The sequence below is a fragment of the Passer domesticus genome, chromosome 4 (genome assembly GCF_036417665.1).
Source record: "Passer domesticus isolate bPasDom1 chromosome 4, bPasDom1.hap1, whole genome shotgun sequence".
NCBI classification, from domain to species: Eukaryota; Metazoa; Chordata; class Aves; order Passeriformes; family Passeridae; genus Passer; species Passer domesticus.
This window is the reverse complement of record NC_087477.1, coordinates 31868782-31887491: the sequence shown is the minus strand read 5'-3', so window position 1 is coordinate 31887491 and position 18710 is coordinate 31868782. Positions and strand designations below refer to the sequence as shown.

The 18710-nt window shown below is 37.5% G+C and overlaps 1 protein-coding gene across 6 annotated transcripts in view; it reads right to left on the bottom strand.

The window, feature by feature from the left end:
- The window catches only part of CCSER1 (coiled-coil serine rich protein 1), a 621761-nt gene that overhangs the window by 157200 nt on the left and 445851 nt on the right, over nucleotides 1-18710 (bottom strand). Inside the window, exons 11-12 of one of the 6 annotated variants that reach the window (XM_064416946.1) lie at nucleotides 13541-13640; nucleotides 12840-13103 (exon numbers count right to left, since the gene is read on the bottom strand). The exons of the other annotated variants lie outside the window; for them this stretch is intronic. Of the exons in view, the coding sequence (XP_064273016.1) occupies nucleotides 13587-13640 (54 nt within the window). The 3' untranslated portion in view covers nucleotides 12840-13103; nucleotides 13541-13586. Of the gene's footprint in view, nucleotides 1-12839; nucleotides 13104-13540; nucleotides 13641-18710 lie in introns of those variants that run through there. 6 annotated transcript variants of the gene reach the window in all.

Here is an 18710-nt window from a genome sequence, read left to right as displayed (position 1 = left end):
GTGCAATGCTCCTCATAAAGGGTAACATATACCAGAATAAAACCTTAGTCCAACACAATTTAACCTAAAAATCTAAAGACAATGGTGTTAGAAAATGCACAGAATAAAGAAAAAATATATACTGTAGATACAAGATTCCTGGCCAAGTTGAATTTTTTTTTTCCCCACCAATGGTTTTACACTCATGCTATGAAAACCGTAAACTTTCATAGTCCTACTAATAATTAAACACCACATGTACAGGAAATAAAGTCACATAACTTGCTCTCTGCTTTGATTAAAGTAATATGAGAATATACTCCACTTCCTAACATAAACATAGAAGCAGTAGCATGTACGAGACCACTGACCAAATCACTGTTCTGCTCAATCCATACTGAGCAAACACAATGAAATCTGAAAGAATTTAAGTGGGAAGAGATACTAAACAGGACATGTAAGGGTAAAAGGATCTGGTTTGCAGTGATTTCTGCATAGTTAAATAGACTCCACTCATGCTGTTTCCCAGGTATGAAAAGCACAGTGCCTAAGAATACACATAAAAACTACTCCTTTGTACACACTGTTCTCTAAGAGGTCAACAGATTTCACTGATAAAGGCAGCTTTTTCTGGGAGCTGGAATCAGGAACTCTATTGTCACTTGATGGTCAGTTGTTGGGGTTTTTTCTGAGGGAGGAAAGAAAGAAAGAGAGCAGTTTCATTGCCAAGCTAACAATATAAACCCCTCAGCACACAGTGCTTTAATGAAAGTTCATTTCCACTCAACCTAGTTCGAAATAAACAGCACAGGTACCTCGGCAGTGTTCTAAGTCCCACACAGGCTACCCAAGTCCATTCAAGTGCCTGTATACTTAGGCAATGCTGTGTAGATAAGCCCTAAAATGTGACATGGTATGACCCCTTGCAGTCCCCAGGCAGTGCCTAGTAATTGACAATACACATTTAGCACAGCAGATCCTGTACGCTTGTTAGGAGTAAAAATCCAAAGATGCATAGCTAAGAAAAAGCAGCTCCCTGCCTCACTTCGATGCTCTGATACCACTACAGGGAGATTGTAGATGTGACTTTCCCTGGAGCCACCTGCAGCTCTGTCTTCAGCCCTGCTGCTGACAGGGAGCCACAGTTTGATGACCCTGCTCACCTCTGCTTCCCTTTCTGCACTTATGCCTCTCCCTGAGGCAGCCTGACACAGCCCCAGCCACTGAGGTCAAGCCCAAGGCCGTGTTTGGTTAAATGATGCACTCCCTGGGGCTGCTCCTCAGGGCTGCTGAACACTCTGCACTCGGAAAACGAGGCAGGATATGCAACTCTGTGTGTCTGTGTGTATGTCTGTGTCTGTGTGTACTTCTGCACAAGCAACGTGCAGGAACATCTATGACATAGCTGGTCATGCTCCATGAGACAGTTACACTGTCACCTGTGGAATCTGTGCTTTCCAAGCAATCTCTGCTATGAATTTTATATTTCTTTTAATCCATGGACTAGATGAAACAAGAAACTTATCCCAGACTACACAGTCCCTCTACTCCTATGAATGTGAGCACAAGTGAGACACACAGACCTGACATTTGGGGCAAAGGATGTCTCCATCCTTAGATGAGAGACAGAATTCTGAAATGTTAATTTACCTTTTTTTCAGTCAGGGCCTTGTACAAAAATTAATCGACTCTGCCACTAAGTCCTTATTTTGACCAATACTTTGAGAATTTGCTCTTTAACATCCTACTGAATTTGTCTAGCACACGAATTCAGTGAATTTATTTTAAGTTTACATTCCTCTACTGAAAGTCTGAAAGCAGGAGATTATTATTCTATGTGTATCCTGTTTATTTATTTCCCTGAGAATACAGAAAGTAAGTATTGAAGTTTATCTGGAATAAAGAAACAAGGTAAAAATATGCTTTCTTAATTTGCCTTAAAAATATATATTATCCTAAATTATTCCTGATTTTTTAAGAATGTAGCTGAAATCTATCTTATATAAAGACATAACTGTAAAGTTTCAACAGAATCAGGATTTTTTCTGCAGTTTTGCTTTACAATTTACTATACCAATATATTTATGCATATAACATTTACAATGAATTGGTATCACCTATTGAAAATTAGTGCTGATTGCATCATATTAGGGAAATGCCTGTGGAAAACGTAATTAATAATCAGCTCTTTTTCCATACATTTATTTCATTATTTCTGAATATTTAACCACGGTATGATTACCTGTCTCACTCTTGTATCAGGAAATTTTGATTTCTTGGTGGGTTCCAAACTTATTTATTTCAAGGTATTTACTCGTTTCCTTCTGAAAAAAACCCCATTGAATGGTGGCAGAAACGATTATTGGGGTAAGCATATTTCTCCTTTACAAGAGAACTGGAATTGAAGTATATTGACTTTTTCCAGCACCAAGACAATTTTGATGGCATGTTTCTATCACTACACACAAACTGCATTACACAGAAGCCAGCCATTGCATATTTTGCTGTCCAAAAACCCCAACAACCAACACAAATGTGATAGCCACAGTCTTCTATTTAAGTTAAGAAATAAAAGGACCTCATGATGGAGGTATGAATACCTTGCATTCCATGGACCATAAATATAAAAATATTTTGACTTCAAATGAAGCAAAATGTTTTTTCTGGATTAACCTCTGAAAATGTTTTATAATCCAATGACAGAGTAAGAATAGCTACCACCTCATCCGCCGGTTTATTCTGGATGTCAGAAAGAATATCCAAATATGAGGTAGAATTTTCCATTATGGAAAATAATGGAAATTTTTTTATGACTCAAAACTATTGTCTCCTCTGAAGACAGTCACCATATCAGATGATTACTTTCTGTTAACTCAGCAAAAGAGAAAAATAGATTTTAAATTTCTGTGCTACTTTTAAATCTAATTTTCTTAACATGAGGTATATAAATCATTGAACTAAACTGTATAATAGCCTATTTTTGAAAAAAAAAAAAAAATAACACACCAGATAACACAATCCATAAAAATTAATTATTTTATGCAATATAGAGTGCAACAAACACTAAAAACGAATCATTTTATACTGAGCTGGAATATTCTGGATTGAGATGAGTCTCTTATTAAACAGATAAAGCAAAAATGTACTGATGTGGACACTTAATCCTCCATATTCATCTACAGAGACTAATACATGATTGTCAAGTCAAACATATTTATTTTACACTTAGTAATTTCAGTCTTTGTCAGATCCTAGTCAAACTGATGCATGAGATTGAGGAAGCATGTCAGTACATTTGTTGATATTTTTTACAATTAAATTATACAATGTACATGAAGGATACACTACTAAAAAGATGCCAATTTGAGTGCCAGCTCCGCTTTAAAAGTCAAAGTATTGACTGTTTTACAAAGCTTCAAAGACATAGAAATTAATTAAATTATCTTCTGAGGCTTTCATCTGGTAGTTTCCACAGTTAGCTAGAGGTGTCCCCTACTGTGAGACAACTATTGTGTGCAGAATTAAGTTCATATCAATTAGATGTCAATGTTCTTAAAAATGACAACAGCCACAGCACAGAGAAATGTGACCATTGTTTTTGGTGAGAAATTCTACTCCTTCCAGAGAAATAACTGGTTTCTCTAACAATAAATAGGCATTTGCTTTGGTAGCAGCAGTTGTTGGAGTAATTTTGGCAGCGTAACATAGACATGAACAAATGTCTATGTTATGTAAACTGCTGCTCATGTATGCCATTCCCTCGTGCTTTCAAGTAGGAGTCTGAACCAGAAACAAGGGTTAAGAACCCAATCTCTACCCACAAATGTGGAATATTATCTCTTATATTGGTGCTTCAGAGTATAACCAGTGCAGCTTGGAAATGGCTATGTTGGTTTGGTTATGGAGAAAGAGAGCCAGAGTAACACCACAGGAGTTCAAGGATTATTACAACAATATCACAATGCCATGTTCAACATAAAGACTATGCTTGCTTTCATCACAGAGCTACTGGGATCTGATGCTACCAAGAACAAGAGATTCCAAGAAATTTAAGATATTAGCATCGTAACCCATGAGTGAACAATTTGTTACCAGTGGAAAGACACAACAAAAACTTGCTAAAAAAATAGTGGAAGAAGTAAAGGAAAAAACATGGCAGCAAGACCTCAGAATTAGTGAAGGGGTTCTTAAGGCATTTAGAGCTCTTCAAGGAGAAGGGGTGGTTTATCCTTTACCCTATGAAACAGAAGAAAGCCATTGCCAGCCTACAGTCATGCCAAACCACGACAAGTCATCTGTGAGTCTGTAGGATACAACAGTATAACTGTGGAAAAGCAACTCCTCTGTTAACCACCATTTCTTGCTGGTTTGAAGAATACAATCAAAAAATTCAGTATTGATAACAAGAGAGGAAGGACATAAAGGATGCAGGTTTAGAGCTTAGGTTGAAAGCCTTGACATTTCCAGGAGGCACAGTTTAGTCAATCAGCACACACAGATGATATGAAGACACAGAAACTTCTCCCTCCCAAAAATTTTAAAATTACTTTTCTTAAATAGCTGAAGAACACATTGCTTAAGACTGTAATCCAGCACAATTCTTAGGATGACATCTAAGGCAGCTATTTGGAGACATACATACATGTATATAATTTTCTAGACCAAGACAATACATTAGAATGAAAAACTGAGTCAGTGAAAATGCCAGAATTATATGGTTCACTTTTGGTAGTCTTGTTTGTTTTTTCTGTATCATAACAAATGCTAAGACAACATCTATACTTGCTGAAAAACAAACTGACCAAAAAGCAACAGGCATATAACAATACAGCCCCTAATTCATTGCTAAAGGCAAAGTCTCAGCCAAGAGGGAGATAAACTGGCTGAAGACCCCCACAAGAGACATGAGATGGTAAAACACCCATTTAAAAACAGCTGTGAGTGATACTGTTGGCTAGACTTTCCTTTTTGCCGTGCAATGCCTTCTCCCATAATGTTACTGATACAATCATTGCTGGAAAACTGTCTGGGAAAGTCAGCTAATGACTAATTAAAGGTATTGCTTGTCAAAGATGGCATGATGACAGTCAGATCTACCTCCCCCATTTTTATACTTCCTCCAAACACATTGCTGTTTTTCTGATTTGTGTTATAACCATTATATCATTTAAGTATAATTATATATGTGAGAGAAAGCAATCTTTCCAAAGCATGCATAAAGAAAGCATGAATATTAAAACAAAAGCCGATGATTGCAAATGACTTGAAAGAGCAAGTGATTAAGCTTAAATGCTTGTAATTTAAAAAGCACAGGCAAAGCACGTTCACCTACACACTTGCAGAGCTCTCTCAAGCAAACACAAGCTAAATCAGCTCACTAAGTATTTTTAGTGTTATTTATTCTATACAGAGCACTACAGAGGAAAAAACCCCAAAACAACGCAACACAATAATCCTTGTTTTCTCTGGTGGCCAAATTCTGATAGCGTACGTTCACGAGTTCTACATGAATACTACAAAACAACAGAAACCAACTTTGAACTGAGTATGTGATACACATTCCTTTCAGGTTAAGCTGCTACTTGAATACATTTAAGCACTGAATTCTGTATGCTGTTGTTATGCAGTAAAATATATTCAAAGCCACACATACCCCTGAGAGTAAGAACAACAGCCTTCTCCTTCCTTCTAGCACAGAATATGATTTCACACTTCACTATGCATATTCAGTGTTGAATATGGTTTTCTGGCAGCATTTTTATTTACGTTTCTTTTTTTCTTTCTTGCAATTTCTCCAGGTGTATTACAGGAATCCGGTTTGCACACTGTACAGCAACACATAAACTGTTTGCTAACTTGCTCTGCCCTAATTACAGACTGCAGCTGGATCATACTTTTCACTTGGTCCCAGCAGAATACTGTGGCAAAAGAGCTGGAAGTCACAGTAATTAGTCACATTCCAACAAGAGCAAAAGATGCATTTGTTTGAAACTATTATTTTTTTTTTTCCTTGAGGGAACACAAATTCCCAAACACAAACTGCAACAACATCCTCTGCATATGGGATTTAGTTGATTATCTCTGTGGAGACACTGAAAACAATATTCACAGCACACTTTTGGAAAGAAGCTCCGAGTTGGTGACAAAAAAAGAACAGGAGAATTTCAGTGGCAGACTAGGGCAAGGATCTGAAGATGACATTTACTACTTCACCACCACAGCTTGTCAATTCTCTTTGAAATAAGAGATGATAGTTCAGACTATAGCCTGATTACAGTGAGTATTCAATATACAGAGAATTCAGCCTAAATAAATGCATGTGTTTGATCGACCATTTAGAACTCTAAGAAAGCATTTTTCTCAGCTTCTTCCTATGAATAAACACTGTGAACTCAGAGAGTCTTGTCTCTAAGTGCAAAGAATTTGAATCAAAATAAGTTGCACTTTAATGATTAAACTGGAGGCTTAGACACATGAAATTCAACAGGTTTGATTCAAAGTGCTTTGATTCAGCTTTTACATCCACATCACTAGATTAATAATGAGCTGTTTTCTTTACTACTGATGCAACTCTAGGTGTCTATGCAGAGGAACTGAAGCGCCCTAATTAGCAGATAAAGAAGCCAATGTACCATGACAGAAAGTACTCCTCAGAACTACAAATTACATACACATTTGAAATTAGCTTGAACAGTTGCACATTTTTTTCCTTTGAACACCATGGCTCCAACTCCAAGTGAAGGTGTAATTTGCTATGGATCTTCTTGACATGCATTGGATAGATTCTTGACCTTGCTTGGCCAAGATGATCTTACTGCTCTACCAGAGAAAGATTCATTTTTTTTTCTTTTTGAAGGTGATGGTGTTCAAGACTCTTATTGCATATACGAAATAAAAAGTGGCCCCACTCAACCTTCACTGGCTGGCTTTTACTTGGTAACTTCTCTCTCTCTCATGCTTGATATTCTTTTACTGAATTCTTGAAAGTATTGCTGATACACAAAGGTGTCAAAGTAAGGGTCAAAGAAAGTCGTTAAATTGCCAAAAACATTGTCATTGATATCAACATGCCCACAGAGATGCCCAATGTCATGCACCAAACCCAAACAGCCTTCAGGCTTAAAGAATTGATTTTTCTTTTATTAAATAATCCCTGCTTTTCCTAGTTACTCTTATCTTTCTTAAACATCTGTCAGACTGAGAATATCCATGCACAGTAACAGCATTATGGAAGTGTGAAATATTGAAGTATTCTTCCATACAGACTGGCATCAATTATGCCCTGAGTGGGGGCCATTGTAAGCATCCTCAACTTCAGTTACTTAGTGAACTTACTGAGTTCACTAGAGTTTTATAATGCTGAGTGTGAGTCAAAACAAAGGGGTAGATTCAGATGCCAACAGACTTCACAGGAATGCCTGCGATCTCAAACCATTCTCCACCTGTCCGTGAAACAGAGAAAGACACCTCTGAGATCATGATGTACCTATAGAAGAATTTGAGAAAGGGCAGAGCCCAGCTAAAATTACAAACAAAATGCCAATCAGTGAACAAGACTGTTAGTCAAAACCACTTATCTTGCATAGGAAGATCTCAACAGTATTAGGAGGGGGAAATAAAAGAAAAAGACAAAAAAAAGAAGTCTTTTCTAACATTTTCCTTCAGGAATTACTGCAACTATACAGTTATTTGTAGTCAATACAGGCTTTTTATTTTCTAATTTTTTGGTAATGCACAGGATAAAAAAGATTATAGGCTGAGCTGATAATTCAGTTGTATGTATTATTATGGTTGCTGAATTCTTCCCTAGATAGATTTTAGAAGTGCTTCTCACTTGCTGATTTTTTTATGAGTCTGGGCTGGTAATTCCTGTAACTCAAATGCAAATCTTTAAAAAATGGACTCTTAAAAATTTGAACTTGAAATAAGTTGGTTAAATTTGAGAAGAGCGCCAAAGTGGAACACTGTAAGGTAGATTTCACAAATTGACACCATTCACCTCACAATTTTAATTCCTCAGAGTAATGAGGTTAGAGAATCTTTTTATCTCTTTCTTGGCTACATCCTTTGTCTCTTACGGAAAGGAATCTAAACTTGGGAAAATAAAACAAGCCACTGAAAAGCCTTCTTCACAGAGCTTCATGGAAGACATGTTGGCATTTGGCATCTACATTTTCTTTTCTTTTTTTTCCTGTGTGCAAAAAAACCCCTACTTCCTCAAGTCCCAAATGTGCCTGCAATGCTGCAGGCAGCTGAGCAGGACTTCACTGGCACTTGCTCCTCCAACCACATGTCCAGGTTTTTGTCTGCAGTTCCTAATTGGGCTTTCAAACCCTTTCTTAACTCCCAATTAACCATTTACTTGGCAGATGCTCAAGCTGTGTGGAAAATGAAAAAGTGATCATTTTAAAGACAAAAAATTGAGAAGAAAGTCAAAAGAAAGGCCACAGGACTCAGAGTGAAAGGAGAAAAAAGAGAGGGAGAAGGCAAGAATAAAAGCAGAGAAATACGCATGCAGATACAGTAAGTGAGGACATGAAGAAATCAGTGACAGGCTAAAGCTGCAAAGTTTTACAGAACATGAAAAAGAAAAGCCTACAACTACTAGACTCCCTCTTCTGGGACAAAACCAACTTTCCTTAGTCTCAGCAACCACCTATGGAACTTGTTCAACACAAGCAAATCTCAATCTTGTTCCTTGGTGAAAAAAAAATAAATTATCAGAATTCACTGAACAAACACATTCAAGCACTGTCAGGAGAGATCAGAACCCGATAACCACACATTTTCCCCTAGAGTGCCTCTTTGATTCAGTGCCCATGGTAAGTACTGCCCAGTGACTGATCCTGCTAGCTATGCACACCCTTTATGAATAGAAATTAGAAGATGTTAAATAACTGAGATTAATGAAGTTACTGAACAGTACCTATGAAATCAGATCCTTGCTTTCACCATTAAGCTTCTAAATGCAGCAAAGGCAACAATGCCCAAGTTTTCACAGCTATCCACAAGCCTGTTTATTCTATATTTGCAGGGTTATGTGAGGCATTTAGGGTTTGATTTGATGAAGTACAGAAAGGCCAGGATTGCAAATTAACTCATCTGGATCCATGTTTTGAAAATTACAATAATAAAACCAAAGCATAGTAAAAAAACAGTACACATTAAAAAAAAAAAATCAAACAACTGTGCATTTTTGACCACTTGAAGACTTAGCACCCCTTTGTCTCTGTTTTCCACACATGAAATAAGCATACAACATTGTTCTGACATAGCTATTCTGTTTGTGTGCATTTATTACAGAATAGAACCATGGGACTCAGTTGAGGCTGCAAGAATTTTCATTCTGATGTCTAGCTCTAATCAAATTTCAAGCTGTGATAATCTTTTAGTATAGCTGTTGAAATGCAGTTTCTGAACACATCAGCACACAAAACACAATAATGTGCCATTAACCTTCGCAATCCAGGCACATCAGATGTACGCGCAAGTTCTAATAATGTCCCCTCATATGACCATCATTATATATTCCTTGAATCTGCAGACAAGAATTTAAGACAGTACCTAAAAACAACATGCCCTTGCCAACGTTTTACCACCATAAAGATAAAAAACCCATTCCTTTTTGCAACAGGTTTCCACGTGCATATGGGATATCTCCACCTAACATTTTCGAAACACTGCACGGCTTCTTCTGAGGCCTCAGAATGGAAACAAAGTGATTGTTTATCTCTTGGCAAACTGAATTTTATACAAATCAACATGCTTTCAGGACTGCTTAGGAGCAGAAAAAGGCTGATATAATCTGATTAGAAACTTAATGAGATTATGCATGCACAAATGCATATGATTTCTACTTAACTGATAAAAAAGCAAAAAATATCCATCTTGCCACTAAATCCTATAAAGGAAAAATAATAAAAATTATTTTTTCATGTGTTTTTCAAAAAGCTGATAAGGAATGAGATCATTTATCTAACTGCAACTTCTGCTAAAGTAAAAAATGGCAATACAATTAATAGCTCCTTTAACTGTCATAAACTGCATATACAAATTGCCTTTATAGCGGCAGCATCTAGCACCGCCTGCATTCCACAAGAGCTGTGTGGAAGGACAAATAACCCAAGAGCTCCAAACTTAGCACTGCATAAATGACAAAATGTCAGAGGTTGCAAGAAAAAATTTCTGGCCCTGCCTTTACAGAGTATCACCTGTGTATGAGCAGGAAATTAATGAATTTTCTCGCTGTACTAATGAAGGGAGATGAAGGTGGAATATGCCTGCCCTTTGCTAATCTCTTAGCCAGGGAGCACTGTTTCAAGTAACAGAAAAATGACTAAATGAGAAAGAGCCCCAGAAAATCACTAGTCTTTTTTAGAGCAGTAATCAAGTGCCAAAATACGATGTAAAAATCCTAGGGCTGGAGGGGAAGGGGAAACAATTAGCCACATTTTTAAGTCACCTTATGGTTTTTGTTAATGATAAAATAGGAAGATCAAAGATTTGATTTTCATTTAAATGTGAGACAAACAAATGGAGATCTAAACAATCCAAATTCAAGACTTGAAATAAATACCAAAATAAAACTAGGATTTCCTCAATATTCAACTTCCTCAGCTTGCTCAACATCCACCTCCTTCTGCATTAATGTCATGGTCATAGCATTTCCTTTATTAATGGTGGTCCTGAACACACATTTTGACTCTGGATTTATTTTTCCTCCAAGTTTCATTTTGTCTGCTTTTTAGATTAAGTTTGACTTCAACCCTATATAAAAATAAAGGTTAGTCATTCATCTGAGATTGCATTAAGATTATTTATAGAAGGTGGATTTTTTGGTTGTTTTATCTAAGATATGTTTGCTCTACTACAAATAGAAAACAGCCCCTTCAGAGGATACTGTTTCAAGCCCAAAAATACAATCTTTGAAAATTTAACTTTGCTTTTTTTCTTGCAGATGGGCAAGGGAGGTAAAAAACTACAAGAAACAACAGTTAATGAAGCAGCAGAGAAACCAGTCAGAAAACTGCCAATTCAGAACATTGTGATCAATCAAGATAAAGTTGTGGGTTTTTTTTCTCCTTAGAGACATATCAAGCTCTAAGTTAAAATCAGAGAAATCAAATCACTTTAAAATGGACATTTTAAATACAATTTTTAAAATTAATCTGCAAATTCAGCTGGAGCATCAGGTATGCCCTACCTAAGGTGATGAGAAAGAAAACTGCAATCACACATAGAACGTTCACATTCAGACCAGTATGGTGACAAAATCATTCAACATAGCTATAAAGTTAATTATTACTCAGTTATAAAATTAATGTTACAACCACAGGCCACTAAAACATCAGACTGTTTTCAAGTTTGAACTGAGGCAGTAATCCCCTTCTCTGGAAACACTTGCCTTGAAGAGCAAGCAAACTTTGCATGATCCAGCAGCCTCTTTAAAGGCTGTGGATAGACATTTGCTTTAGCTGACCACAGCTCATCAAAGTTTGTGTTCCCTATAACAGAAAGTAGTTTTTGAGAGAAAGAGACAGGTGAAGTCTGAAATCTTCCTCATACAACTCCCCAAGCACAGGCAGCTAAGAAGCTTCCTCAGTTATGAAAAAGCAAATGTTTCCCACACTACTGCTGCTAGACAGAGCTGTGCAGTACAGCCTAAGTCTTGGAACATTCCTGGATGGTACATGAAGATATTTTGTACTTCTGACAAGAACTCCAGGAAAGATTTTCATTCATGCTTTTTTAACTGAAAAAAATCAGCATACTAATTAAAATACAAAGAGACTTTTGGATGAGCTAATATTTCTCATTAAACTCAGAAAATTAAAAAAATTGTAAAATTTAAAAAAACACCAACGAGACCACTATAATCACAATCTTGGTGTTTATGGGAAGCACTATAGATTGTGGAAGTCTGTGGCTTTTACATATGAAAACTGTTTGCATAATCCCCTTCCTAAATACACAATTAATAATTCCATTCAGCTGCTACCAAAAAACTGCTAAACTGCTGACACTTCCACTAACTATGGACACGATGTTATTACCTTTCAAAGTGTCTTTGAGATGGCAGATCACTTAGAATGTCAATACAGTATAATTAGGTATTGATATCCTGAACTGGATAATGACACAATAACTAAAGATGGGCAAAGACAGATGGCCACAAGAAGTACCAGTTGTGGCACAAAATTTTATTGCATATTCAATGTTTTAATCTCCCAGGAATCTGCCAAACTTCTGAAATCACCAAAGTACTTTAAACATGGCAGACATGACATTAGGCAAAGAATACACGCAGATACCTTGCACTTTTACTACTGCTGTCCTCTTATTTAATATAAAATATGAACATTGCACCTTTCCTTCAGTTTGAAATATTACACTGTTCAAAGCTGTTCAGTTTCTATTTCCAAATGATATCATTGTGCATTTACAGTGTAGAAGGTCAGCTTTTCAGAACCTGAACATTATTTTACATCAGCTTTATTTCTAAAATTTCTTTTAGTTTGAGTTGATATAGAAAAAAGTAATTGTTATAACAATGGACAGTCCCAACCCAAAATATATCTTAAGTTTGGCTCCTCTTTGCGGAAGGGCACCAGATGTTCTGCAAATATTCAATTTTCTGAACATTTCTAAAAGCTCTATCAAAAATTGCACTTTTACTTGACTACAAATCATATAATACAAATATAAAACAGTGTCCCAAAAAATTGCATTTTGGATTAAAAAACTTCCTCTATTAAAATGAATTCTTTTCCGCTTTGTGTTACTTGCTTATGTTAAAATCTAGTGAAAGTCTAGGTAATTTTCTGATGTCCTTTTTAATGTCCTGCTTCCTCAGCTCATTCTTCTAATACAAGTCTCAGTGCTAGGAAAACAATTAACTCATTTTCCCTCTAGTTTGTTCCTCTTCTCCTGACGCTCCTGCCTTCTCCTCTCCTTGTGAAGTATTTGTCAAACTGCATGTACTTTGCTAAATGACTTGAGCTCTGAATATCTTCTGAGATTTATCACAAGAGCTGATACTTGAACTTAAAACTTTAATGGCACTCTTACAACCTCATAATTCGGAGATAATTTCATTGAGGGTAATTCAGTAACACCAATCAGATCTAAAAAAAGGGGGGGAAAAGAAAAAAATTAAACTAGTGAGTAATGTACGAATGAGATACTCTAACAGAACACCTTTCATTAATTCAAATTTCTAATTAACTACGGAATGCTTGCAAATCACAGAGAATGAACATCTACAAATCAAGTAAAAAGAAAAAAGCCACTGAGCTTGCCATGGAGACTACCATTAGGCTGCGTAATCTGACTTAATAAACTATATGCAAATGTTTCTGTGTGCATAGGAGCTCAAACTGGAAGGTCAAATACAACCAAAGCATTAAGATTTTCATTTATCATTTTTCATGTGTGCATTAATTTTCATCTCTGAATTATGCCTTTGTGTTTACAGTAAGTTATGCAGAATGACTTCCAAGTTGAGACAAGCTCAGCAGCATCCCTGCTGGTTTTGCCAGAGGCAGGCTTTGTTCTGGCTCACCTGGCAGAGCTGTACCCATTCCTGCGCCTCAGGAAAACTGCGGTTCTCACCTCCACTGTGGCAATGGGAATATGGAACGCTGAGGAGTTTGTGAAGGATACTGTAACCCAAATTAGTAAATGGTCAATCACTCCTTATTAATCATCAACAAAGGACTTTGAATAAAATTTTCTATTATTACTTTGTTTTATTTTGATAACTGTGGCTTAAATTTTACCTAGTGTTTTCTTCCCCTCTTGCGCTGCGTAAAAGCAAAGCTACTAACATGTAGTCCTGACTTATTTAAAATTCAAAATACGAAAGGTAAAATACTCAGAAACACAAAGTGGCCTAAGGAGATAATAGAACTGCATTGCCTGAGCACAGAAAACATACCCACAGCCACTACAAAAGCAACACATCTCATTACACACAACAAACATACAGTAGAGGATCCTCTTCCTACATCCACCTGGGAATGACAGTGGACAATAACATTCCTGCTCATCTCTTAGAGAATCCTCTGCATGGATGCATTCTTCTTCCTTCCTTTCTGGAGGGACTATGGCAAAAGGCACAGCAGCTGGCCCTAGGACCTAAAACTAGAAGCATCTATGTAGTTTTACAGTACCCCTATTAATTTCTGATACCACAGGAACAGGTGCACAGTCCCACCCTGGGATGTTCCTGTTCGCATAATGGCATAGGGATACTAGTAAATAGTGATTTTTTCATAAATTAATTAATGTTTTATTTAGAGAACTGAAATCATATACTCTTAGGAACGTCAAACTCTGCATGATAAGAAGTGAACAGCTGTATTTTCCCAAGGGAACAGAAAGTTGATGTGTCCTATAACGAATAAAGCATCCAGCTGTTAAGACTACGGATGATTTACTCCCATCTTGGTTATTTTTTTAAACCTCAAGAGAGAATGTGCGGCAGACTGATTTGCAATGAGGTTAACTTCACAAATGCATGTGATCCCTTTTCTCTGTAACTCTGCTGGAAATGCCTTCCACCCACACACACACACCAGTGGCCTCACTGCCTGTGTAACAAGGACCCTGGCTCTGCCATCACCCAGCCCTGACTCAGATGGCTAAAAAATACCTTTAAGAACCATAGAATGGCCTGGATTGGGAGGAACCTTTAAGACCATCTAGTTCTAACCTTCTGCCATGGGCAGGGACACCTTCCACTAGACCAGGATGCTCAGAGCTTCATCCAACCTGCCCTTGAATACTTACTGGGATGGGTCATCCACAACCTTTATGAGCAACCTGTTCAGTGCATCACCACCTTCACAGTAAGGAATTATTTTATTAACACCTAATTGAAACCTATTTTCTTCTGGTTTGAAAACATTCCCCCTTGTCCTGTCACTCTATGGCCTTGTAAAATGACCCTCTCCATCTTTCTTGTAGGCTCCTCTCTGGTACTGGAAGGCTACAATTAAGTCAAACTGAAGCCTCCTCTTTTCCAGGCTGAACAATCCAAATTCTCTCAGCCTTCCCTCATAGGAAATGTGCCCCATCCCTCTGTTCATCTTGGTGACCCTCCTCTGGATGCAATCCATCAGACCATGTCCTTCCTGTGCTGGGACCCCAGAGCTGATGCAGGGCTCCAGGTGGGTTCTCACCAGAGCAGAGCAGAGCAGAGCAGAGCAGAGCAGAGCAGAGCAAAGCAGAGCAGAGCAGAGCAGAATCCCCTCCCTCCCATGCTGCCCACACTGCTTTGGATGAGCCTAGGACATGTTTGGCTTTCTGGGCTCTGAGTGCACATTGCCAGATCAGATCCAGCCTTTCATCTCCCAGCAGGACCCAAAATAGCTTAATCTGGAATGGTAAGAGGTGAAGGTCTACTACATCCTTAGTAAATACAGCACAGTTCCAGACCTACTTTCTTGACAGGGATCCTGGCTTTTCTGCTGCCCACATTACACAGAAGCCCCCTGGGAGGCAGCTACAGATACTACAAGGTGAGTACTCATTCCTCCTGAGATCTTGTTGAATATGTAAATGAGCATTCATAAGAACAGATACCTGAATCTTGATCTCCCACATAATGAGTGACTACTGTAAACAGCCAAAGAGAATCATGTCTCTCTCCACAGCTTTAGCTGTTCCTTTATATATAAATAGTTAGAAAGGAATTTTAAAAAGCATTATCAGAATATTGCTATGAATTTCAAGTCAGTGCCTCTACTCTCCTCTGCAGGACCAGAGTTCATAACTGCTTCTGTCTCTTTGGTTTACTCACTTGTAACAGATTCATTTAGTGTCCAGAGCCCATGGAAAGTTTTTGAGGTGAAGAAAGGAAGAAGAAAGAAGGTTGATGTAGGCAATGGTCAAAGAGAATTATCTCGCAGCTCAGATTTTAAAAGCTTTGTATGGATTTGGATGTTCAAACCACTGTTAATTCTCACTGCATCTTAAGGAAAATATTCATGCAAACCCTTTGGAAAAGCATATTCTAATGCTCTAGACATGCAGTTTGTACCACTTAATAAAGTTCAAATGAGAAACAGTGCTGAGACAAGCAAGGAAATGGACTAGAAGTTACTTTCTGATTTATCCCTATGTTTTCTGTGCAAGCTACTTGCATTTTAAGTCTGGACATAAATTTGCATTTTCCCTTTTATAGGCTGCAAATTTAAGCACAGGATATATTATGACATTTTCTGTAGCCTATATATTAGCCCTGCAAAAGGACAACATATCTCATAAAGATGAGGAAAACAACAGCATTCAGCAGTATAATATCACTCAGTTTTATGGTGATGAAAAGTTAAGTTACATCACAATATAAATGATGTGATTGAAACAAATAACATTTGAAGGTGCAATAATGGACTAACAACAGAATTCCTCTCAGATCCTTAGGACATTATTGGTAATACTTATTAGGAAAAGGCATTGGCAATATGTGGTTACATCTTTATACTTAGGAGCTTAAGACAACTGACATGGAAAGCACTATTTAAGGTTATTAAGATCAATACCCTAATTAATCAATGTACTGTTATCTGCTTTTAAAGTAAATGAAATTGCATTTTAATCTTTTCTTCTTCATATATGTTTGCACTCAGCATGCAGCATTTGATTTGCTGTCTAGCAATTGGTTCTGTAGGAGTATTTATTACCTGTTTAGCTGATAGTAAACTACTGCCTGCTTTTATTTCCCAAGGACACCTCAGCTGTTGTCATTCCCTCCAATAAGCACATGGAACCTCTTCAACTGACACAGCCAGTGCTCACCTCCTGGTAAAGGATGCTTTGGAACATATCCAGTGCTACCCCTCGGGAAATAGTTAAACTGGAGTAGTTTAACTGCAGGTTAAACTGGAGTACATCAGTGACAGTAAGAGGCAATTATTGCTGCCAAGTTCTGAGTTTGAAACACACAGTTCTACAGGGCGAGAGCCGGCCCAGGTGTCAGGCCAGAGTCATGCACTGTTCAGCTCAGGGTGCCTCCAGCAGGCTTTCTTCATCCAGATGGCAAGCTATAAACCAACCTACCCTATGGTCAGTCAGGGTCCTCAAAGGAAATTCTCAGACAGATTTCCCTCAGAGCTGGCCATGGGCAACCAAGGCTCTTCCTGGAAAGACTTTGGCCATGGGCAACCAAGGCTCTTCCTGGAAAGACTTTGGCCACTGAGTCTTTTGGGTGTCACGATGCTACTCACATTGTGAGCCACACTGTCAGCTACCAAGGCTACAAATCACAGCTGGTTTATGCGATCACTAAGGTACACCTGACTAATGGCTATTCCTTGATGAGGTTCAGGACTGACGGGAATTCTCAGGATCCTACAAGATGAGCAACAGAATAATTTGCTTTTCTGACTCCTTTCAACAGATCTATCCAGTCACTATACAACTTCTTCATGTTACATATCTGAGTAATTACTGCTAATTTCCCATAATTGAGTCCTGTATCTTCATCAGAGTTGCTGTTCCATTAATGTCTTTTCCCAATCAAACTCAAAAATCAGTCTATGAAATAACTACCAGTCATGAGGATGCTACAGTTAATATAGAACGAAATTTTAGAATGGAAATACTCATTTGTGCTGTCATTCGAAACACAGTTTCATGCTGAAAAATCATATCCATACTACAAAAGACTTTTACGTGCTACAAAACACCAACTAAACAAAACATTTATTTTTCTTCTTATCCTTTGCCCTGACCTATTTTTGGCCTGTTTTTCCATAAAGTTACAGCTACTTGTATAGCTACACATAATCCATTACCAAGATATGTATCACAGGCATTTGTACACTTTATCAGTGGCACAAAAAGGATGCTTAGCCTAGGGAGAAGCAGCACCTGCAGGACCCTGCTGTGCCTACACAGGTTTTTAACTAACCTGACCTGCAATACTGTGACACTTTGAACAAAAGTGTAACTTGTAAACCTCTATCTCCTGTAAGTAAACACCTTTCAGCAGAACAATGACAGTCCATATTTCAATCACATTTTAGCTGTAAAAAATGAATCCAGAAAATGTCAAAAGCCTGAATACATTTGAATGCATCTCTTTATGATGGCATCAACATCACCACATGTAATTCTCCTGTACATGGATTCCATATGTCATTTGAATAATCTTTTGTGAAAGCCACATGACAAACTAGGTCTTACCTAAATATTAAAGTTATTTCATTAAAACAATGTCATCTCACCTCAAGACATTTGGGTAAACTTAACAGAAAAAATAAATAGACAAGAAGTACGTGCACAGTTGAACAATAAGGAATGCTATAATGTCAGTTCCTCTGTTCTCCCTACTCCAAATCTGTCAATCAGAGATGTCTGGTCTGTCACATAAAATGGAACAGAACTCAGTTGGTCTCTGTTTACAAGACACAGACTGTGACATTATCCAGTGTCATATTTTAAAGCCTATGTAAGAAAAAATATTTGAAAACCTTAAGATTTTTTTAAGGCTTTTGTGACAACACCTAGAAATGAAAAGACAAAGGGAGCATACAATTTTTCACAGCATATTTTTAGGTGAACAAGGACAATTTTAAACAATCTAACCTTGAGAAGCACCAAGTTAACAAAAAATTAATTATTTGTGTGGCCTTTTGGGGAAGTTATATTCTGCTAAGGATTACCTAAGAAAAGTTTGTGCGACTCTGCATATTAAAATACAGCATCTTGATACCATGTATGTGGTA